The sequence below is a fragment of the Calidris pugnax genome, unplaced genomic scaffold (assembly GCF_001431845.1).
Source record: "Calidris pugnax isolate Ruff unplaced genomic scaffold, ASM143184v1 scaffold187, whole genome shotgun sequence".
Classification (NCBI taxonomy): Eukaryota; Metazoa; Chordata; class Aves; order Charadriiformes; family Scolopacidae; genus Calidris; species Calidris pugnax.
This window is the reverse complement of record NW_015090969.1, coordinates 2291039-2314297: the sequence shown is the minus strand read 5'-3', so window position 1 is coordinate 2314297 and position 23259 is coordinate 2291039. Positions and strand designations below refer to the sequence as shown.

The following is a 23259-nucleotide window of genomic DNA, read 5'->3' as shown; positions in this document are numbered from 1 at the left end:
GGCTGCGAACGCCACCCGTGTGCCCCCCCCGGGCGGCGGGGAGGCTCGGAGCCGGGCACCCCCACGGCACAGGCGGGGCTGGCACTCGCCCGCAGCGCTGCCCGCCGGCTGCTGGTGTCTGCGGGGGGACCCGCACGGAAACGGCGCGGCCGGTGCGGGGCCCTGGGAGAATGCGGGCCCCCCCCCGGTCCCGGCGGTGCCCGGGGACCCGGCTGCAGGGACGGCAGCCCCCGACCGGCCCGCGGGTGGGTTTCTCTCCCCTGGCTGCGCCTTTCCCGGGTGGGCAGGGTGGCACCAGCGGTGCGGTGCTGGCAGCCTCTGCCTTGTTTGTGTGGTGCCGGCTGCCGGAGCTGGGGGTGCAGCCGGGCAGGGGAGGGGCTGTTGCCGGGGAGGGGGGCAGGAGGGGCTGGCTTCCAGCCTGGGGGGGTGTGCAGATCCCCCTCCATCGCTGCCACAGCTCCCAAAATCACCTCCGGTCTCATGAACGTGGAGAGGAGCCCGTTGCGGCTGCGTCCCCCCCTCGCCCCCTGTGCGTGGGGTGCAGCCACACACCCGGGGGGTGCCCGTGTCGCAGAGGGCACCGGGGAGCCCCTGGCAAGGAGGGGCCGGGGGGGCCCTTTCCCTTCCCAGCCCAGGCCGGGTGCTCACAGGAGGCTCCCTGCGTTTTGGGTCCAGCTCTGCAGATCTTGCATAATTCCTGCCTGAGCCGGCTCCCGGGGGGTGGTGGGGAGCGCTGCGGGACGGGCCCCACCGGGACCCCCCCGGGGCAGGGGTCTGGCTGCAAGGGAATGAGCCCCTTCATTGCCTCTGGCTAATCACGGCGTGTTCAGCACCCCCAAAATCCCTGCCCCAAGAGCGAGGCGGTGCAGCACCACTGCTCCATGGCACGGCTCCTCACTCCCGGCAGGGATCACAGGAGTATTTCCCTGTTTGGAGCAAAATACCCCTTTTTTTGGTGACAGTTGTGCTTCCTCACAGCCCTGGCTCCGGCACTGGAGCAGCCTCCAGCGTGCCAACGGTCGGCTACAGCAGCGAGGAGGGGTCTCCATCTGCCAGGGGGTCACGCTGCCGTCCTGCTTTGGCAGCCCTGTCCCCGGGGGCACCGGTGTAACCCGTGATGTTGCGTGTTCCTGGTCGGGCTTCACTCAGCCTTGGTTTCAATCGAGCTCTCTCGCCAGGGTCTGGCTCCTCCTGGTCGTGCAGGAGGGATTTTACACCAGGTGAAGGTTCTGGGGAGGATGTCACAGCCCCTTCTGTCCCTCCCCCGGTCCCCAGCCCCTTCTGTCCCCCCCGGAAGGTTTATCCTCACTGTGGAGAGGGGCTGCTGTCGCGGCGCAGGGAGATGCTGCCACAGCAGATATTTGGCAGGCCGCGGGGCTGCAGCGCCGTACCGGGGTGTAGGGGCTGGGCCAGGATTTTATATAATTCATTCGGACACATTTAAATGAAAGTGCTCGAGCACTTGAATGCCCACTGCTTTGCTAACTAGTTAGTGTCACAGCAGGTGAGATGAGCAGCAGAATGGTGGGGTGTGCACGGGGTGTGCGGGGGGTGGGAAGGAGGGGGCAGCACGCAGAGCCCGCAGGACGCCGGCAGGAAGGGTCCGGGTCCTGCAAACCAGAGAAAACCTCTCCTTCCAGCGGGTACCCAGCCCTGTCCAGCATCACCCCCTCCTCATCGGAAGGGAAGGAGCTGAGGAAATTTCTAGCATTGCCCGGGATCACCATTAATTGTGTTCCCAGGGTATTTATCCGTGCGGGCAGCTGCAGCTGGAGCTGCGGGGACAGTGTTCCCTGCAGCAGAGGAGTTTCAGGTTTAGATGCCTTCTTCACTGCAGGAAAGCCTGAAAGGTTTCAGATTCTCCACAAAGGGGAGATTTTTAAAGGTGGGTCTTTAAAAACCCCCTCTTTTTTAAAGTTCGTGTGGTTTGCTTTGCTGGGGGGTATCTCTGCTGGGCACGCAGTGTGTTTTTAGCACACAGTGCATGGGAGAGTCGAGGAGCAAAGTTATTAGAAAAACTGAAACGCCAAAGAGGGGATTTGGATGCCTCTGGAAACTTTACTTTCTGTTTTTGTTACATTTTTCCGCAAATGAGATTTTTCTTCACCCCGGTTTGATTTGGAAGGTATTTCATTGTTGGGTGGGCTTCAGGCTGTGGCCGGGAGGAAGAGGCTGCTGGGTCTGCCTGCTCCCAGGGGTGGGGATGCTGGGGTGTCCCTTCACGTGGTCACGTCTCCTGCCTCTTGGTGGCCGGGCCAGGCGAGACCCCCGGGTCCGTGCCACGATGCAGGAGAGGGGGCAGGACGTGGTGGGGGCCTGGTGGGGCTGTGTGTGGTGGGGCACGGGCAGGGTGCGATTTGGGTGGAGGTCCGGAGCTGATCCATCCCTGAGCTCAGCACCGGGAAGGCCCTGGCGTGGGGTGAGGGGGGGTCCCGGCTGGGTTCGGTCTGTGGATCCGGCCCCGAGGCAGATCTGCAGCCCCGGACCCCAGAGCCGTGGGTTGCTCCTCACCAGCCGCCCTCTGCTTCTCAGTGAGAGCTGAGAGGATGCTGAGTCAAGTGGTGGCACCGAGCGGAGCCCTTGACTGGGAGCTCAGAGGCTCTTTGGAGCGATGAGTCCTTTATTCCTGCAAAGCCCGGGCTGCTCTCGGGAGCACAGAGCCCGGGGCTGGAGATCTGTCCTCCCCACCTCGGAAGCGTTTGCCAGGGCTGGGGGTAACCTTTATTGCGGGTGCTCTTGGGGGGCAGGGGAGACTCAAGGGGGTGTTTTAGTACCCCCATTCCCAGCTGAGGATGAGCGGTCAGCGGGTGGGTGTGCGTGGCTGTGCTTTCCCAGGGGGATGGGAGAAGCCTTGTGGAAACATTTCCCACAGGCACCTCAGGGAAAGAGCTTGTCTTCCAGCTCCCTGGAGTGTGTCTGGCCCTGGCCCTGCTTGTGAGCATCCTTATGGTCCATCCTGAAGCCTCCGAGGAAGCCACCTCTCTTCTCAGCTTCACCCACTGCTGGTCCCTCTGAGGAAGAGCGTGATGATGGCCCTTCCAGAGCAGCCAGGCGTTTGCCCAGAGCTTCTCCTCCAGCATTGGATGCGAGTGCCTGTGCTGGGTGCTGCTGTCCCAGCCCCCATGGCAATGACGTGTGCTCCCTGGGACCCCTGGCTCTTTCTGGCAATGGCCGGAGGAGCTACAGACAAAGGTTTCCCCTCCTGGGCACCTCTGTTACGTGCCCAGCTGGCCGGGTTATCTGTGCCATGGACGGGCCGTGCTCTGGATGAGCGGGAGCAGCGGCAAAGGCCACACGAGCAGCTTTGAAGGTGGTCCTGAGCTGAGGTGGGCAGGGAAGGGCTTGGGGCAGGGCACAGCTCCAGTCCCGGTGGCAGGAGGGCACAGATCCTGCCAGCAGAGCTGCTTCTTGGCTGGGGCAAGTGGGGTGTCCATGGGCACCCCAGGCCTGAGCACTCTGCTCAGCTCTGGGGATGCAGGTGGTGGGTGAGGATGCTCAGGTGCAGGGATGCAGGCGGTGGGTGAGGATGCTCCCGCGCAGGGTGAGGATGCTGGAAGGCCAGGGCTGGGAGAAGCCATCTCTCCCCATGCCACATGGAAATCCTGCATTAGCCATGGATCCAGCCGCAGCTGAGGCTGCAGAACATGCTCTGCACGGGAGGGTAACGCGCTTCTCGTTTTCTAGAAAAGTCTGGATTTTCTTTGGGGTGTCTGCCTGAGTGTGCTGCTGCCTGATTGCCGTCTTTCTGATTATTCCCATGGTGCTCATTCAAAGGACAGGGTAAGGCAGTGTGATCTGTGGGACTGATGGCGACGCAGTGATTGCGGCCCAGTCTGAGCGCAGGACACCTCGCCTCTGCGGGAGCTGCCTTTGGCATGAAAAGCTGTTCCCCAAAATTTGTCCAAACAAGGCAATTCTGGGGCAGCGTAGCCCCCTTACAGGTGTGGTGGGCTGTTCCCCAGGCAGTGCCCACGCTGTCAGTGGGGGGTGCGGGGGGGGACACTGGGCAGGTCGCCGAGGGCCAGCCTCAGCCCGGGCTGCTCCGCGCTGGGCTCAGCGGTGTCTGTGGGACTCGTGAGCCAAGCGAGGTGTGTATGTGAAGGGTGCTCATCCCGCAGCGCTGTCAGGGCTGCGGGGGCTTTTTTTATGCGTATAAACAGTTTTCCAAAAGGCTGAGCCCCGCCGTGGTCGATGGTGCTGCCTCTGCACATCCCTGCCCGGCCCCGAGGCTGGGGGCAGCATCCAGATCCATCGGGATATCGTGAGCTCAGCAGGAAATTCCACCTGTCCCAGGCCCCCGAGCAGGCGTTAGACACCTTCCTGGGGATTTCCAGCTCCGGAGCTCAGATTAGCATCAATGGGTCCTTGAGCTCCAATTTCCAGGGTGCTTGAGAGAGCAGGTTTGTGTGGCCAGACTCCCAGCTGAAGCAGTGAAACAAGTTATTGAAAAAAACTAGATATTTTGGTTGCCAGAGACCAGGAGTCAGCAGAGGTTGGTGGTTTCTGATAAAGCAAAAAAGCCGAGATTTTCACCTGCAAAACAAAAAAAATCTGAAAAAGAAAATGGTATTTAAAAGTTTAAAAGGACATTTTTCAATGTGGTTTTTTTTTTTTTTTTTAAATTCATTTTGAATGTATGGACCACTTCTGATTAACAGATCTCTTGGCTTAAGCTGTTTGGCTCTTCCCATCAGCTTAATTCACCTCGATTCACTCGCTTGGGTCATTGCCACGACAGATGCCTCTTAGATTGTCCTGATGGGTTTCTGTAAACTTTTAATTAAAACCTTCCTAGACTTTTCTTGGACTCATCTACTTTTAGCCAGGCTGTCTGCAGTGGGCTGAACACGTAACTCAGCCTTCATACCAGCAGCACAGAAACCTCAACGTATTTACATACAATCTGCTTTTTTGGAGCATAAATCTGGAGATTATATTACTGATCTTGGCATTTTAAACCCGATGCCAGTCCTTCCCCTTTACTCACACATTCTCACCCTGCAGATTAAGGAAATATGTTAAAGCAGCAGGGAAGAGGGGAAAGAAACCTGCCCCCAGCCCAGTCCCCCCGGCTCCGCAGCCTCAGGGACATTTTCTCAGCTGCACATACACAATTTGCAGATTCCTTGCAAATGCAAAGGTGCAGAGTCATTACAGCAATGTGAGATCTGGCCGAGGTCTGAATGTCTGATACACCCCGAGTCAGGACTTCGGTGTAACGCTGGTTTCTTCATTAATTCCCGTACAGAGTGATGCCAAGGCTGTGTGTCCAAGCCGTGAGCAGGGGGGCTGCTCACGATGGGTGTGCTGTGTAGCCATCGCTGGATGGTGTGCCAGAGAGCAGAAAAATGGACCTTTTCTAGTTTTTTTTAACAAATATTTCTGCCTCGGACTTCAGGTGGGATTCACATGGGGTGAAGCCTCTCAGTGCAGAGGGTCCCCTGCCTCCTCTTTGCTTGTGGTCTCCCGAATTGGCTGGTGCTCAGCTCCGCTGCCTGTGCATGAGCATCCTGCTGGCCCGTCCTGGAGCAGAGAAGAGAAATTGCAGCCTCTGGGATTTTTTTCTCTTGTCGCCAGCAAGGAAATGAGCTGCCTGAGCCCCATCTCCTCCTCCAAGTCCTGGCCCCGGCGTCCCGCAGCACAGGCTATGTAGGTCAGGGGAGCTCAAAGCTGCCATCGCCGGCTGTGGATTTTTAGACTCATCCCTCCAGAGCAGGAGAATTCTCCTGCCCTTTCTGTCGCTGCAATAACCATCCCCTCGGTGGGCAGGCGGCCCTGGACCTGCCTGCCATGGGTGGGTGTGGGGCAGGAGGGACCCCGGCGCTGCAGAGGGGGTGGGGGGGATCTGTTGCAGGTGGGAAAGGGACCCTGTGATGGCACAACGAGACTGCTGTGTGTGGGAAAGGGTGAGGGTCCCCTTGTCTGGGCTGGTGTCTCTGTCCCCATCCCCTTCGGCAGAGGGTCCCCTCTGGACCCTGAGCTGGCAGCGGGGCGCTGGGGGGGTCTGCCTGGGCAGGGTGGGATGGCAGGGGCCAGCCGGGCACTGGGAACTCACTGGTCATCCTTGAATCATAGACTGGTTTGGGTTGGAAGGGACCTTTAAATCCCCCCCAGTGCCACCCCCTGCCCTGGGCAGGGACACCTCCCACCAGCCCAGGTTGCTCCAAGCCCCCTCCAACCTGCCCTTGAACCCCTCCAGGGATGGGGCAGCCACAGCTTCTCTGGCCAACCTGGGCCAGGCTCTCACCACCCTCACACCAAACAAGTTCTTCCCCACATCTCAGCTCCATCTCTCCTCTTTCAGCGTCAAACCCTTCCCCCTCCTCCCCTCCCTGATCCAGAATCCCTCCCCATCTCTCCTGGAGCCCCTTGAGGGACTGGAAGGGGCTCTGAGGTCTCCCCGGAGCCTTCTCTTCTCCAGGCTGAACCCCCCAACTCTCTCAGCCCCCCCTTCCAGCAGAGGGGCTCCAGCCCTCCCAGCATCTCTGTGGCCTCCTCTGGCCCCGCTCCAACAGCTCCATGTCCTTCCTGTGCTGAGGACTCCAGAGCTGGACACGGTGCTCCAGGTGGGGTCTCACCAGAGTGGGACAGAGGAGTAAATGTCCCTGTAGAAACCCCACGTGGCACCGTGTCATGGGACGCAGGGATCTGTGTCCCGGCAAGACCCCGGCGTGGGAACTGCTGAAACAGTGCCAAGCACGCTCTCTGTCATCATCCCTTTGGCTTTTGGTGAGGATCTGGAGGATGGAGGAGCCCGAGCGTCCCAGCTGCGGTGGGTGAGAACGGGCATCAGACGTGCAGCGGGCAAAGCACATCTTGGGGTGTGCAGGGACCCCCATCGTGGGGTCACCGGGGACCCATGTCCTGTGGTCTGTGGGGACCCATGTCCTGTGCTCCGTGGGGACCCACGTCTGGGGGTGCAGGCGCGGGAGGTTTTGCTGCTCCAGCGCTGGGCATGGCAGGAGGGCAGAGCCGTGGCTGCGCTGCCAGTGCCAGCCCGGGGACATCAGACACGTGGGAGGACATTTCTGGGGAGATAGTCCCTGCACATTAATCACTCGGGTAGTCTCCTTCATTAATTCAAAGTCGCTTGTTGAGGTTCTGGAAGCAGAAATAGCTCCCGAGCAGCATTTTGCTATTGTACTCTCCTCTCAGTAAAAATAGCCAGGCTGGTGCCGGGGGATTTTTCGGAGAAAAAGCGACAGAGGGAGCAGAGTTTGGGGAGGGGGCTCAAGGGGGGCTGTGGTGGGTGCTGGGCCAGGTCCCTCCATTCCAGGCCACCCTTTAGCAGAGCCCCAAATTAGCCTGCTGAAATTCTGCCCCACGGCCAGTGCCTTCCCCTGGTGAAGAGCTGGAGCAGCCTGTGGAGCCCTTAAAGTGGGGGAGTGGTCCTGGGGGGCTCTGGCACCACGGGTGGTTTCTCATTGAGCCCGGGGGTCTCTGCACATCAGGGGCTTCAGTAACCTCCCCCGTGGTGCCCAGAGCCCACCCTTCCCGCAGCAGGGGGACTGGGAAGAGCTGGGCGATGGTTGTAGGGCTGGGGCTGGTCCCGGGGGGGCTTTTTAACGTCCCACTTTGTGACCTGAAATGCTCCCGTGTTGTTCTTCCAGGAGAACTGCTGTGTCCCACCAGGCTCTGGGCTTTGCTGACGTGAAATCCCCCCCAGCACCAGGGTCTGGGGGGACCACGCATCCTGCAGCACCAGGGGCTGCACATCCCACAGCACCAGGGGGGCTGCACATCCCACAGTGGGTGCTCAGGAGGCACCACGGAAACAGGGAAGGCTGGAAAATGCCCCATTATGAGGGATTTAAGGAACTGCATCTGCGTAGTTTGCCAGGAAGCGGAGTGAGAGGTGGTTTGAGTGAGGGGTGTGGATGCCTCCACAGCTGGGAGTTAACGAGGTGCTCAAATGAGCACAGGTGAGGGTGAGAAGCAGCAGATTGAAGCTGTGGGTGATTGGGGCCCAGCAGCACCCACTGCCCCTGGGGGAGCTGGGCTTGGGGTGATGCTGGAGGTGGGGGCTGACTCTGCTGCTCCCTGCCTGGTGCTGGTGACTGCCGTGGTCCTGTCCGTGGGTCTGTCCTGGTGGGTGGCTGGTCCTGTCCGTGGATCTGTCCTGTTGCTGCCGAGCCTCAACCCCCCGACACGGTGAGTGCTGCTGGAAACCCTCCTGGGCTGTCGAGTTTGATGTGTCACTGCGATAACGGAGAAGGATCGTAATTTAGGCAGAGATAAAAGGTGGTGGGAGTTTTATTATTCAAATATAAAATAACTTCCTCCTTGCAAAGCGTGCTGCACTTCCTGGGTATTGTGTGGGGATAAATCAGAGTGACACGGGAGCTGCCGTGTGTGTGTGCTCGTGGGAGATGGCTTCTCATGGCACGTGGAGCCACAGCCGGGACCCGTCACCGTGGCCACGGCCCCGCAGCGGCTGCTGGAGCTGCCCCCGGGAAGCCTTCGGCCCCACGTCGCCCGGCTCCGCTGCCCACGGCGTCAAAACTGCCGTTTGCAAAACCTTCAGGAGCTCCTGGGTTTAAGTTAGATGAGGCAGAAGCTGTCTCTGATGAAATGCTTTTGGTGCTGGTGTGTCGGGGGGTGCCTCGATGGACCTGGTGGGTGAAGCAGGGTTGGTCCCTGCCCCGGTCCCTGCCCCGGGCTCTGACACCCCTTATGTTAAAATCCAGCCATTCCCAAAGCTGTGTGAGGTGCTGCTGTCCCTGAGGGCCCTGGGTCGGCTCAGAGTGCTCCATCCCAGCATGATGCCTGGTCCTGCCCACCCGTGGGAGCACACACGGGTGCCGCATCATTCCCCCAGGGACCCTCAGCCCCCGGGAAGGGCAGCCCAGGGCTTGCCATCCCCTCCTGCCGGGCAGGGAGCGGTTTGGGGGAGCCCCAGAGGCCTCTCCCCATGTTTCTGGTCCCGTGGGGACCCAGCCAAGCTCTGGCTGTTGGCACTGGTGGAGCGTGGGGTGGTGAAAGTGTGTGCCGTGGTGTTGGGGAGGTTTGTCCCTGTGACACCGGGGGCTCACGGGGGCATCGGGGCTGAGAAACACCCGCCGTGTCCCCGCTGCCAGGACACCGGGGCCGGGGAGCGAGTGCCCTGCAGTGCCCTGGCACGGCTGGTGACATTCCTGAGCCGGCGGTGAAGGGGGAGGATTTCCAGACTTGCCAATCTGACGAGCTGTTTTTAGCGCTGTTTGCAAGGGAAGGGGTGTGAGAGAGGGGGGCACAGAGCAGAGGAGGCGTCACTCCCCGCGCTGTGCCAGAGACCAAAAATTCCTGGTGAATTTTCTCTCGGAGATGTCTTGCTGCCAATAAAAGCCTTTGGGGGTGGGAGGGAGAAGAAAAAGGGATGAGAAGCAAAGGGCTGTGGAGCTGCGGCAGCTCCAGCCGTGTCCTGCTGCCAGCCCAGCCGTGGTGGGATGGGGAAGGGGTGGAGAGGGACGGTGGCGTGTTCTACCGTGGAGAAGGCTCCATAAGGACAAAACTTGTCTGCAGGTTCAGCAAAAAAATAAGGCATTGCACCTAAAGGGTCCTGGAGAGAAGTAAAGGAGACTCAGGGTCACAGGAACCACCAGTTGCCCCCCCAGTTTCTGCGGGAGGGCTCTGGTGTGGCCCCAGGGCAGCGCCGGGTGCAGGAGATGGTGCAGCCAGGGAGCAAGTGGCTGCTGCAGCTTGGATTTGGGTTGGTATTTTTTGGCCACGGTACCTGATAATTCAGATCCCTCCTTAAAGCTAACAGAGCAGCAGATAATGCCAGGATGAGCTTTTTCTAGTGGGTTTGATTTTATCCCAGTTATTCCGGGCAGTATCCGGCACTGCAGCGTGGTACCTGTTTCCTTGGAGACTGCAGGGAGGCACAGGAGCAGCACAAACCCCAGCCGGCGCGGGCTGCCGCCGCGCACAATTAGCACAAATACTGTAAATGTCAAGGGAGGCTAAATATAGTCCTGTGCCAGGTCCTGTTCCACCGCCGCACCGCTCGAGCCCTGCCAGTGCCTGGGACCAGGGCTCTGCCCAGCCCCGAGCCCCCAGCAACAGCCGGGCTTCGGGTCGGTGCCCGAGGGTGCTCACTGCCCACACGGGCAGGGATGCAGGCAGGGATGCAGGCTGGGTACCAACAGGGATGCAGGCTGGGTACCAATAGGGATGCAGGCAGGGCTGCCTGGTGCTGGGTCCAGCTGAACACCCTTGCTCATCTGCTCCTTTCCCTGGGTGAGGGCTGTCCCCAGCCCGATGGCCGTGGGCTCGGGCCTGCAGCCTCCTGCTCCTTATTGGGTTTAGGTTTATCTGAAGCCCATTTTTTCCCCAACGGTGTTTCCCCTCGGAGCATTTCCCAGCCCTGTCCTTGCCAATGGCTGCCCCACTGGCAAGGAGCAGCTTTTAAAACATTTTTTTGTTTGGTTGGTTGGGTTTCTTTTGTTTTGTTTAGTATTTTGTGTTTGTTTTTTTTTTAAATGAAGCACCCTGTGGTGGGTCACAAAGCGCTTTCCTAATGGCCTTGTGTGAGCAGGCAGTAACCTCACCCTGTGTTTGCTCCCCCAGCATTACTTTACCGTTAATTTCAACCATGAGAACCAGAAGACCCTGGAGCTGAGGACGGAGGATGCCAAGGACTGCGACGAGTGGGTGGCAGCCATCGCTCACGCCAGGTATCGCTCTCCACCAGGGCAGAGCTGGGGATGCTCTGCCAACAGGCAAAGCAGAGCCCCGTTGGTCCCCAGCCCCATCTCGGGGACCCTCGTGCAGAGCCAGAGCTGCGTTCAGACGTGCCCTCCTGTTCCTGCGCCTGTCCCTGTCCCATCCCCATCCCATGTGGGTGGCTGCCCTGGGAGGCTGGCACTGCCTGGTGCCAGAGGGATGCCCGATGCATCATTGGGCTCAGAGGTCACCAGGAAGGGTTTCATCTGGAACAGCAGTAGCTCAGGTTTCCCCAGGCTGGTGTCTCCCTGCCGCTGTCACCCGCTGCGGTGCCTTAATGAGAGGAGCTCGTGCCACAAGAGTCCTCCTTCTCCTTAAACTTTTGGGACGTGGTAGGTGGGAGAGGCTTGGCCATGAGTGTTCGGGTTTTTTTGGGGGGGGTCTCCTACCATTTCCTTAAAATGTGCAATGCCTTTTCTGTTTGCACCCTTGTGGGGAACCCGAATCCCCTCCGAATTGCTCAGTTCTGAGCAGCAGCCCCCCAGCCTGCCAGAGCTGCCGGGGTACCCCGAGCTGGAGGGGCCAGGGCAGCGTGGGGGCAGCCGGGCAGGAGACCCCCCCGAGCAAACCGCAGCGTGCAGACACCTCATCGTGCTTGCGTGTCCCGGGGGGGGCCGGGGCGGTGGGTCGGGGGCAGGAGAGGTGCTGACGGCCCCGTCCTCCTGCAGCTACAGGAACCTGGCGACGGAGCACGAGGCGCTGATGCAGAAGTACCTCCATCTCCTGCAGATCGTGGAAACGGAGAAGACCGTTGCCAAGCAACTCCGGCAGCAGATCGAGGACGGGGAGATCGAGATCGAGCGCCTGAAGGCCGAGGTGAGGAGCCTGGCATCGCCCCCCAGATCTGCTACCGCTCCCCGGGGTGACCGGGGGGCTGCGGGTGGCATCACTGCGCTGGCAGGGACTGGGAGACCTCACAGCTGGTGGGTTTATGTGTGTTTTAATGACATGGGGCTGGCTCCTTCTCTGGCATCGCCTTGGCTGGAGGTTTTTCCTGCAGGAGCTGTGCAGCGAGTGGCCCCGGCGCAGTGTGGGGGGCTCGCTGTGGTCCCCAGCCCCAGGATGCTCCAGGGAAGGGTTTGCTCCGGCAGCGAGCGCTGGGGAACAAACAGGCTGATGAGCTGGTCCCTTGGGTGTGGGAGTCGGGGTTGAGGGAGGGATGGGGACTCCTTATCACCTTCCTCATTTTCATCCTGGGTGCCCTGCTCGGACCCGCTCTGCCTGCTGTGTGCCGGGTGGTGGCATCTGCCGGGTGCTGCGGAGCCAGGGCAGTGACCGAGAAACCAAAGAGGCGTCAGTGGCCTTGGGGGGGACCTGTGCCAGCTGCACTGCCCGGGTACGTCGGGGGATTCACCTGCACGGTGCTGGAAACGGGTGCTCCTCTGAGAAGGGAGCGTCCCTTCGGTGGGAGCAGCCCAGAAACCCCCTGCCCGTAGCTGGTCCCAGAAGCTCCCGCAGCCGGTTGCTGTCGGGGTGTGGGAAGGGTGACGTGACGGCGGAGAAAGCAACCAAATGCCAAAGTGACTCAGCAGATGGTGCCAAGGAAAGCAGCGTCTCTAAGGCACCCGGGAGGAAGATGCTCACGGGTGTGGGGCTGCCCCACACTGCCTGGCCCCCTCTCAGGGCTGCAGCTCCCCCTGGGTACCCTCCCAGTGCCGGGGTTTGGGCTGCTGGTGGTGCTGGTGCCATGGTGGGTATAGGGCACCCCGGAGCCGGTCCTGCTGCCACCATCCCGGTGTCCGGCAGGGAAGGTCGGGCAGCGTCTCCGTGCTGGAGGCAGCCGGGAGAGGGTCCTGCTGGGCTGAGACCTCCACCCTCAGTCAAAATTGCCACAAAGGAGGCAACTGGAGAGGCAGCAAGGGCAGGAGTGGGTTGGCCCGTCCTTACGGTGATCTTTTCCTTAAATTTTGAAATTTTGAGTTAAAAAGTGCAAGTGAACAGCAATCCCTGCCCATGAGTCGGGGTACACTGAAGGTTGCCTTTGGTCTCGGGGGACAGGGGAGCCACAAGCCTTTCCTGGGGGCAGTTTCTGCACTGCTGAATTTGTGCTCTCCAACAGGACAGGATGGCTGTTGGAAAGCTGGGACTGGATGAGAGTTCGGCCCCGGCTGCAAGTTTTAGGGTGCAAATGACTTGAGATTTTTCTGCCGTTTTCTCTCCAACTCACTTTTTTAACAACCCACCCGCTCTCTCTGGAGGGAGGGATGCGGTTGGCTCTGGGGACCCACAGGGCTTGCTGGTCCCCGTATCCGTGGGGTTGTTCGGGGGGCACTGGGGAGTTCTGCAGGGTTGTGTCTGCTCCATCCACCCCCCTCCTGGTCAGACCCAATGGGTGTCCCTCCATCTGTGCTTCAGCTGGAGGTGCCTGCTGTTCCCGGGGTTTGTCCCCGGCTCCAGGGACACTCCGGGACGCGCTGGGGTGGCCGCTCACACCCCGCTGTCCCCACAGATCGCCTCCCTGCTCAAGGACCACGAGCGCATCCAGGCTGGCCAGACCAGCGCGCCCAGCGACGACGACAGCGACATCAAGAAAATCAAGAAGGTGGGTGGTGGTGGCTGAGAGGGGGTGGTGGCAGCAGGTTCTGCCCTTGCCTTCGCCGGCCCTGGGCACCCAAATGTGGGTGGGGATGGAGCCCTGAGGCTGGGGGCAGCAGCTGCAGGTGGGACGGGGCTGTGGGCACGGGGCGGGCTGTGCTGTGGGTGCTCATTCACACGAGGGAGGTTTGGAGGCTTTTCCCAGTGTGTCCATAGATCTCCGGGTGTTTGGGTGCCCAGGGGGGCTGCAGTTCCCCGGGCGATTGTGGGGTCCCAGGTAGGGCTGAGCACCCCTCGGGCTGGGAGCCCCCAGACCCACACAGACCTGCTGGCAGGGAAGTGGTGGCCGTGCCGGGGGGGTGAGGAGTTACCACGGGGTCCTCGCTTCTCCCGGGAGCCTTCCAGGCGTCTCTGTCAAAGGGAAAAGAGGGCACTGTCTGCAATGAGAAAGTGCTTTTAAAGGAGTTACTGCTCATTTCCCAGCCGGGGGGACTCGGAGCAGCGGTGACAGGCACCAGCACAGAGCCAGGAGACCTGACCGCAGAGCCCCGGCACCCTGCTGGCCATAGGGTGCCCGCCCGGCTCGTTAGCCCAGACCCTAACGCGGCCACTGCTGCCCCGGCAGGTCCAGAGCTTCCTGCGGGGCTGGCTGTGCCGGAGGAAGTGGAAGACCATCATCCAGGACTACATCAGGTCCCCCCACGCCGACAGCATGCGCAAGAGGAACCAGGTGGTCTTCAGCATGCTGGAGGCGGAGGCTGAGTACGTCCAGCAGCTCCACATCCTCGTCAACAACTTCCTGCGGCCGCTGCGCATGGCGGCCAGCTCCAAGAAGCCCCCCATCACCCACGACGACGTCAGCAGCATTTTCCTCAACAGGTGGGTGCCATCCTGGGGGTCCTCTCCAAGGGGAGAGCTCGGCAGCTCCCCCCGTGATGGAGCTGGCAGCCTCTGGGCAGATGGTGGTGTCCACAGCCTGTTGTCCTCCCCCGGGTATGGGTGTTGGGGAGCTCCCCAGAAGCCCACAGCCTGGTCCCCAAAGCCATGGATGGAGGCTCACCATCCCCATGGGATGCCTGGACAAGTGGCTCACTGAGTGCTTGGCATGGACACGAGGAGGGGCCACGGGGGCTAGTGCTCCGGGGCTGGCAGGAGCCCATCTGTACGAGGTCCTGGCTCTGGCTGGGGGGAGGATGGTGTCCATCGGCATGAACAGCCTGTGGGTAGGGATGGAGGAGGGAAGTGGGGAGGATGGAGCTCCTGAGGGAGGGGGTGTGGAGGGGCAAGGCATAGCTGCTCCTGGGGCTGCACCACGGGGTCACAGACCCCGCACGGGGTGAGGAGGGTGGCCATGGGAGGTGGCACTCACCGACACCAGCCCGGCCACCGTGATGCCAGGTGTGTGCCAGCCCTACCTGCCGGGGTTAACGGCGCTGAGACGGCTCCATCCCAGGGGGGTACTGACACCAGCAGGGTCTCACCAGCCAGCCCCAGGGGGTGCCATCCCTGGGAGTGGGGACCACCCATCCCTTGTGATTCCAGGTTGGGCAGGGGGTGCTGGGGAGCCAATGGCACTTTTGCCCCCGCAGCCAGTGCCGATCTGTGGGGCGAGGCTGGGAGGGGGGGGGTGGCTCATTCCCCTGCGGGAAGTGGGATCTGGGGTCTCCTGCATTTCAGGGTTGACTTCTGGGGCTGCTCGGTTCCTCCTTCTCCCCACACGCCTCCGGGGACCCTCTCTGCACCCACCATGTGCAGCCACCTCCCCAGCCAGCCCCAGGGCTCCCCGTTTGGGCTGGTGATACCCTCTTCATCACCCATCATGTGCTGCTTGTTCACCTCTTTTCACCCCTTGGTTTGTCTTTCAGCGAAACGATCATGTTTTTGCACCAGATCTTCTACCAGGGCCTGAAGGCGAGGATTTCCAGCTGGCCCACGCTGGTGCTGGGTGAGTCTTGCCTCCTCGCCGCGTTTCCTTCCTGCTCACCCCGGGAGCCCAGACCGCCCTCTTCCTCATAATGCAACTCGCCAGGCGCTGTGTGAGCCGTGACATGCGGCGCTCGGCACCGCGCTGCTTCTCCGTGGTGGTGACCAGAGCCAAAATCCCCAGAGAACCCCAATTCCTGCCTTCCTGGCTCTGCCGGGCGGTGGAAGGGGTGGGCTGGGCTGTGCGCGGGGGAGCTGGAGCTGAAGAGCATCGCTGTGGCTGATGGGACCCTCAGCAGGCACCACAGGGTGTCTGTAAAACCCAAACTGGGCAGATCTGGGGCTTGCACAAGCAGCAGGACGCCTGGGGGGTGCCCTGGGTGGGATTTGGGGGTGAGGAGGGTCAGGAGCTGGGGGGCTGGACCAGCAGGACCAGCACGCCCACCTCCCCGCCGCCTCTCTGCTCGCAGCCGACCTGTTCGACATCCTGCTGCCCATGCTGAACATCTACCAGGAGTTCGTGAGGAACCACCAGTACAGCCTGCAGATCCTGGCGCACTGCAAGCAGAACCGGGACTTCGACAAGCTGCTCAAGCATTACGAGGCCAAGCCCGACTGCGAGGAGAGGACCCTGGAGACCTTCCTGACCTACCCCATGTTCCAGGTGACCACTGGCGCCAGGATCGGCCCCGGAGGTGCCACCACAGCACTGTCAGCCAGGGATGGGCTGGGAGGTGCAAACCCCAGCCCCACAGGAGGCACCGGGCAATGGGGAGGCAAAGTTGGGGTGAAGATGGGCTGGGGCTGGACCCCCACATGGTCCCACACTGCTCCTGGGTCCTGCTTGGGCCGTTGCTGGGCTCGTTGGTGAAGACTTTCTGGGTGACGCTGCCAGCTTCCCAGTTCCCCCGTGCTGCTGGGACAGGGATGGGGAACAACAGAGCCCTGGGAAAACCCCACGCTCTTCCCCCTCTTCATTAGGTTTTAGCACGAAGAGCTTTGAAGCTTTCATAACCTCCCAGATCAGGGGGTCTGAGCCACGGTGACCCCCAGCCACGGTGACCCCCGGCCCCAGGAGCAGCGCGGGGTGGGCACCCTCAGCCCTCTGTGCCCCCTCCATCCCGCCCACCCCCTGCACGGCACCGCGGCTGATGCCCCCTCTGCTCTCTTGGTCTGCAGATCCCCCGGTACATCCTGACGCTGCACGAGCTGCTGGCCCACACTCCCCACGAGCACGTGGAAAGGAACAGCCTGGATTACGCCAAGTCCAAGCTGGAAGAGCTCTCCAGGTCAGACCCACCACTGGCCACCCCTGCCTGTCCCAGTGGCCGGGGCTGGGGACTGGGGGGCAGCGATGGCACTGGGGTGGTTGGGGCTGGCGGAGGGGCTCTTGCCCGGTGCCGGCACGGTGAGCTGCCCTTTGGGTGGGCAGGGAGAGGGGCTGAAGCAGGCAGCCCCCAACCCATGGGGACTGGAGAGGGTGCATTGCTGGTGGTGACGGTGGAGATGGTGATGGAGGGGCTGTGCTGTCCCTCCGGGGTGGGACGCAGGAAAAGCTCTGTCCTTGGTTTGCTGTTGCCCATCCCTGACAAGGATGAGACCCCTCGGGAGCCGCTGGCACAGGGGGACCTGCCTGCTCATGCAGGGGGGCTGTGGGTGCCATCCTGGGGAGCTCACCCACATGCCCCTGGTTGCCCCAAAGGCTCCCCGTGCTGCTTTAGCTGGGACCCCCCTCCTGTTGTCCTCGTCCTCCGCATTTCAAAGGCTGAGATGTCCCAGTGCCATCTCCTGCCCTCCTGTGCCAATCCATCCTGTGCCAATCCATCCCTGGGGCAATGGGATGGGGACCCAGCTGCTTCTGGCCAGGAGCTGCCTTTTCCAGGGCTCTTTAGTGATTGAACCTGAGTTTTGAAGAGCTGGGATGGCTCTGAAGGTCTGGCTCCCTCCTCCTCTCTCTGCTGGTGGGGCTGCCCGTGGGAAGGGGCCAAGTGCCCCCGAGGTCTCTGCAGCCGGCAGCCGGGAATCGGTCGTGGTTCCCCATTTCTGATCCTCCCCTTTCCCAGACCCAAGTATTCTCTGTGTCCCCTGCCCAGGGAATTGCGACGGCGCCAAACCCACCGGCACCCTCAGTCCCGAGGTGATCCCTAAAAAGAGTTTTCATCCCTTTTCCCACTTCTCAAGGAGCAGGGACGTTGGAGGGGGCTGGTGATGGCGGGGATCTGTCTGCCCTAAATCTGAATTTTGTGATTTCTGAGCAAAAAGCACAGATATTTCAGTATTTAGAGATCTGGGGGCACAGCCCAGGCTGATGTGTCGGTGACCTCCTGAGCCCCCGGGTCTCTGTGGGCACAGACCACTGCTGTAATTCTCCTGGTCTTCCTTCACTTTTGGCCTCACCTGCTGCAGCCCCTCCCCTGTGCCCCAAGGGACCTGCTGGGAAAAGTGCAAATCTCAGCCGCGCTCCAACTTTCCTCTTCTCCCTCCTTCAGGATAATGCACGATGAAGTGAGTGAGACCGAAAACATTCGAAAAAACCTGGCCATAGAGAGGATGATCATCGAAGGGTGTGAAATCCTGCTGGACACCAGCCAGACTTTTGTAAGACAAGGTACAGCCTTGGTGGTGATGTCCCTCCCCCTCGGTGGGTTACACAAAGCCCTGCAGCCCCCGGCCCCGCATCCTTCTACATCCCTCCCATAGCCCCACATTCCTCCACATCCCCCTCCGCATCCTTCCACATCCCCCCGACATGCCTCATCCCCCCCCATAGCCCCGCATCCCTCCGCATGCCCCCCCAGGGCTCCGCATCCCTCCACACTCCTCTGGAGCTCTGGTGAGTTGTGACATCTGAAAATACAACCCATTTCTGGATTTCCCTCCCCTTCAGAGGGTCTGGGCACGGCGGTTTATTGCTGCCCGGAGCAGCAGGTGCTTGTAGCTGTTTCTGATTTCCTGCTGCCAGGGAAGCAGTGGGACATGTCCCGACCTCCCTGAGGACCATCCCTGCCCCGTGGGTGCAAGGGTGGGCTGGGGGCCGTGGCCAGTGCTTGCCCGGTCCCTGGGACCCCGATAGCCCGCGCAGCCGGTAGGGCCAGCCCCGGTCCCAGCCCTGGCACTTGGGGACGGGGACCATGCCCTGCAAAGCTGCCCCCGGTGCCGGTGTCAGGGACGGGTCTCTCCCTCCACAGGGTCCCTCATCCAGGTGCCGATGTCGGAGAAGGGGAAGATCACGCGGGGGCGGCTGGGGTCCCTCTCGCTGCGGAAGGAGGGCGAGCGGCAGTGCTTCCTCTTCTCCAAGCACCTCATCATCTGCACCAGGGGCTCCGGGGGCAAGCTGCATCTCACCAAGGTGCGGAGGATGGAGCAGGGGGGGGGTTGGTGGCCCCCAGCAAAGGGTGCTGGGGTGTGGGGGCTTGGGCTCCTGCACGGGGCGGGGGCAGAGGCCGGAGCTCTGCCACTGACACCGGGGGTCCTGGGACCACCCTGCCCTCCCCTGGGGGGGCCAGGCTGGGGGCAGGCGGTCGGTGGGATTTATTTCGCCTCATTGGTGATGTGCAGAGCTCTGGGTCAGGGGCAAAGAGGAGACATTGCAAGTTCTCGATTAAAAAAAAAAAAGTTATCCTGATTTGCAGCAGAAACTTTGACAATCTATTCAGTGAGAAACTGAAATGACAGCTTAGGTTTGTAGGTGACGCTCCCCGTCCCCTCCCGTCCCCTCCCCAGGCTCACGCTGCTGTTGGTGGAAGTTTTGCAGTTAATTGAGCAAGAATCTTACAGAAATTGCTCATTACTGGCATTAAATTATCAGTCTGAAAAATTACAGTCCATGGCAAAGAGCTGATAATTACAACAACAGACTTTGGGAAAATTTAATTTAAAGCTCATATTAAATAATTTATAAACAAATTAGTTGATGGGTTGTACAGGGAAAATGGCGATGTCCCAGCCGTGTCCCAGCAGTCAGGAACTGCTGCTTCTCCCAGCGGAAGCAGACGCTGTGCTGCAGCCATGGTGAACCCCCATCTCATTGCCCCATCCCTGTCCCCGGGGCGGGGGGCTGTGAGGGGGGACCGGGGGACTGGGGTGGTCCCCAGCCACCCCTGGGGGGGTCCTGCCTCTTAGCCCCATCTCCCGCCCCTGCAGAATGGCGTGATCTCCCTCATTGACTGCACGCTGGTGGAGGAGCAGGAGAGCACCGATGAGGAGGGTAGGTGTCCTGCCCCACGCCGGGCAGGGTCCCCTGCCCAGCCCCCTGCCGTGGGTGCGGGGTCGGGGGGGTGGCTCGTGCGTCTCCCCACGGCTACGGGGTAGATGGGGGCATCTCAAAAGGCAAAGTCTTGGCTACTCCAGGACCCCCCTGTGCTGAGGTTGCCCTCACGGCAGACCTGCGAGCCATGGGTGGTTTCAGGGCTTGCAGGGTGGTCACCCCATCGCGGGGAGGGCAGAGCCCCCGCCCAGGGAGGTGCCAGGGGTGTGGGTCCCACCGGAGGCTGCCCTTAATGCCAGGCCCTTGGCACCAGGTTGCCGCTGGCCCCAGGCGATGCCTTCCCCGGCCAGAGGCAGCTGGGGACCCATGGCCGCAGGGCCAGCGCGGCCCATGTCCCCTGTCACAGCTGCGGCCTCCTCCTGCCATCCCTCCCTGCGGCGTGGAACCAGCCGTGGCAGAGCTGGAGCAGATGCAGATGCTGGGTAGATTGGAGAAAGTCATGATCTACTGGCTGGGTTTAATTAAGTAAATTATTTAGTGTGCACCAAGCAGATGCACATTTATGCAAATCTGACCTTCCCGAGGCAGCAGCGAGCGTCACGGCTGGTGCTGGCAACGGGAAGAAGGCAGAGGTGCTGGGTGTCCTCAGCCGTGCCTGCTCAGCTGCTGGCTTGGGAAAAGCCACGGGCTCCCTTCTCTTGCCCTCATTAGGAGTTTTCTAGCCCGGGCTCTCCCCTGGCCCGTGGTCCTGCTGCTCTCCTGCTGTGGAGACCTCGCTCTGCAAACCCAGAGCCTTTGCCCATCAAAACCTCAGACACGAGGTTTTGTTCTCACCACAGACAACCCACAAAATGCCACAATCTCCTTAAAACCTTGATAAAACCTCTGCCGGGGGAGAAGAGCTGGGGAGATCTTTTCACAATCACTGTGTGGGTTTGGTTTTTTTTTTTCTATTCCAAAGCAAAAGCATCGGGGCAAGACATCGACCACCTGGACTTCAAAATCGTGGTGGAACCAAAGGATTCCCCGTCTTTTACGGTTATCCTGGTGGCCTCGTCCCGGCAGGAGAAGGCTGCGTGGACCAGTGACATCAGCCAGGTAGGGGATGGAGATGTTGGGGCGCAGGGTCCCCAGGGATTCCCCCTGCAGGCTGCGGCAGTGGCTTTGGGCACCCAGAATTAACACTTGGTATTTGCTGGGGCTGTCGTGCCCACCTTGGTCTGCACCCGGGGTGGGTGCTTTCCCGGCACCGTTGGGGTGCTCAGGACCTGCTGCAGGCTGAGGTCTCACTGCGTCGGGCTGGTGGGAACAGCGTGGGTGGACCACCAAGTCCTGGGCACCCGGGGCCACGTAGAGGGTGTCCTGGAGCTGGGGTGCACCAGGAGCCCGGCCATCCCAAAGGCTTTCTGGAGTCCGGTGGCTTGGGGAGGAAGAGGTGGGGTAGGAAGGTGACACAGCCACAGCAGGGTTGTCCCGTCCGTGCTCTGCCCACACACCTAGATATGTGGTTTGGATTTTCTCCTCTGGCTCAGACACGTCCTAACAATTTATGCCCGCTCTTTGTTTGCTTTATGCAAATGGCTTTGAAGATCTTTGTCCCCAGGTGGGAGGAAGAGAGAAAGTTATTGGTGAAACAGGGTTATCTCCTGGCCACCTCTGCGGTACCATGTCCTTGCCTGCGTCCCCTTGCCAGGGGTGGGGGTTCCTGGCCCCCCACAGGGCCCGGGGCCAGTCCTGCCCCCACGGGGGTCTCCAGCCCCGCTCCTGCCCGGCAGAGCCTTCCTTGGTGAGCTGCAGCCAAGGGACCGGTGCTGCTCTGCTGCTCACTGGGTTCCTCCAAGAGCATCCAGCAGGCCGGGAGGGGAGTTTAATTATTATGGGTACAGGGTGCGAGGGGGTTTCTGGCAGCTCTCCCAATCCTTTGTGTCTGCCCACACACCCCGAGACGGGGCCGGGGAGCAGCTCTGGGCGATGCTTCCCCCACCACAGGGATGCAGGACCCTCGTCATGAAGCTCCTATTTTCCAGCAGAAGCTCTTGCCCTTCCCAGCCATGGTCTCCCGTCACACACAGTGGACGCAGCCAGCAAGGACCGTGTCCTGCCTGGCCAAGACCAAGCTCGGGCTCTCCTACGGCATGTCTGAGCCCGGGGGGGCACTGGGGCCGCCCTCACTGCCCCCACCTCCTCCATCACCTCCTACCCCTCTCTCTTCCAGTGCGTGGACAACATCCGCTGCAACGGCCTCATGATGAACGCCTTCGAGGAGAACTCCAAGGTCACCGTCCCCCAGATGATCAAGTGAGTGCTGCTGTGGCTGGGGAGCCTGGGGGTCCCGCTGCCCCACGGCACAGCTCCCGCCACAACCAGGCACTGCCCAAAGCCTGCAGCCCGGGGGGGAACTGTTCTGTTCCCAGAAGGGTGATTAGGAGCACTAATTAGCTGGGAGAGGGCATTTGGCTGGGGCTGTGCTTGGGGAGATGGGACGGCCAAAGGGGGGAGCCCAGAGGAAAACTAATATGAGTCAAAGGGGGGATGTGTGTGAAGCCCCCAGAGGAGCGGGGCGCAGGGGCTGAGGGCTCTGCGTGTGCTGGGGCTGCCCCAGCCCGAGGAGGGACACGGGTGGCACAAGGGGGACAGGCACAGCCGGGGGGACGGGGCAGCATGGGGGTGTCCCCACCACATCAGGAAGGGTCTTGGTTCATGGGTTGTCCCTCAGGGACAGTCGTTCCGTGTTTTTTGCACAAAAACCTGTGTGATGAGCACCGTGTGATGTTTCTGCCCATTCTGGGGTGCAGATTTCCTGCCTTTCCCCTGGAGGTGTCCCTGCCTGTTCCACATAGGGACACCCTGGACCCACATGGCCCCGTTGCTGCCCAGGACCCTCTGCTGCTTCCCGGGTTCCCCACAGCTCAGGGGGAAGCTGCTCGTGTGAGGCAGCTCTTGGTTTCGTTCCAGGCTGGAACCACAGATTATCTTGTTTCTCTGCAGGTCTGATGCCAGCTTGTATTGTGATGATGTTGACATTAGGTTCAGTAAAACGATGAATTCCTGCAAGGTCCTGCAGATCCGCTATGCGAGCGTGGAGCGGCTCCTGGAGAGGCTGACGGACCTGCGGTTCCTGAGCATTGACTTTCTGAACACGTTCCTGCACTCGTACCGTGTCTTCACCACCGCCCTGGTCGTCCTCGACAAGCTCATCACCATCTACAAGAAGCCCATCAGTGCCATCCCTGCACGGTGAGGCTGCGCCAGCATCACGGCCGTGCCTGTGCCCATCGCCCGTCCTGCCCCTCAGGGACCGGGGGGGTTTATGGGGGGACTGTGGCATCGCTCCCCCATCCCCTCTTCTGTCCCAAGTCACTCCTCCGCTCCCCAGACCTGCCCGGTCCCGGTGCCACCCCGGGGCTGTTCCACCTGGTCCTCATGAGTTGTGACACCCCCTCCCGGGAGGGCTAAGCGGTGGGAGTGGGGTGGTGGGGGCTCACTTTGGGGTGCCACGGAGGCCCAGCACTGCTGGAGCTACCCTTGGGGATCTCCACGACCCCTCAGGCCCTGGAGGTGCAAGCTCAGCCTTTCCCTGTCTCCGTGCAGGTCCCTGGAGCTCCTGTTTGCAAACAGCCAGAACAACAAGCTGCTGTACGGCGAGCCCCCCAAGTCCCCCAGAGCCAACCGCAAGTTCTCCTCACCTCCCCCCCTCTCCATCACCAAGTCTTCGTCCCCCAGCCGGCGGAGGAAGCTCTCCCTCAACATCCCCATCATCACGGGAGGGAAGGCACTGGACCTGGCGGCTCTGAGCTGCTCCTCCAACGGCTATGCCAGCATGTACTCCTCCATGGCGCCCTTCAGCAAGACCACCCTGGACATCAACAAACTCTACGTGTCCAGTAACT

The 23259-nt window shown here is 61.2% G+C and overlaps 1 protein-coding gene across 1 annotated transcript in view; it reads left to right on the top strand.

Moving 5' to 3' along the window:
- The window catches only part of RASGRF1 (Ras protein specific guanine nucleotide releasing factor 1), a 72066-nt gene that overhangs the window by 1590 nt on the left and 47217 nt on the right, over positions 1 to 23259 (top strand). Inside the window, exons 2-15 of the mRNA XM_014952692.1 lie at positions 10549 to 10655; positions 11373 to 11520; positions 13154 to 13246; positions 13865 to 14118; positions 15105 to 15184; positions 15633 to 15826; positions 16342 to 16451; positions 17652 to 17770; positions 18351 to 18511; positions 19306 to 19369; positions 20331 to 20467; positions 21585 to 21667; positions 22358 to 22606; positions 22961 to 23253. Of these exons, the coding sequence (XP_014808178.1) occupies positions 10549 to 10655; positions 11373 to 11520; positions 13154 to 13246; positions 13865 to 14118; positions 15105 to 15184; positions 15633 to 15826; positions 16342 to 16451; positions 17652 to 17770; positions 18351 to 18511; positions 19306 to 19369; positions 20331 to 20467; positions 21585 to 21667; positions 22358 to 22606; positions 22961 to 23253 (2092 nt within the window). The remainder of the gene's footprint in view (positions 1 to 10548; positions 10656 to 11372; positions 11521 to 13153; positions 13247 to 13864; positions 14119 to 15104; positions 15185 to 15632; positions 15827 to 16341; positions 16452 to 17651; positions 17771 to 18350; positions 18512 to 19305; positions 19370 to 20330; positions 20468 to 21584; positions 21668 to 22357; positions 22607 to 22960; positions 23254 to 23259) is intronic.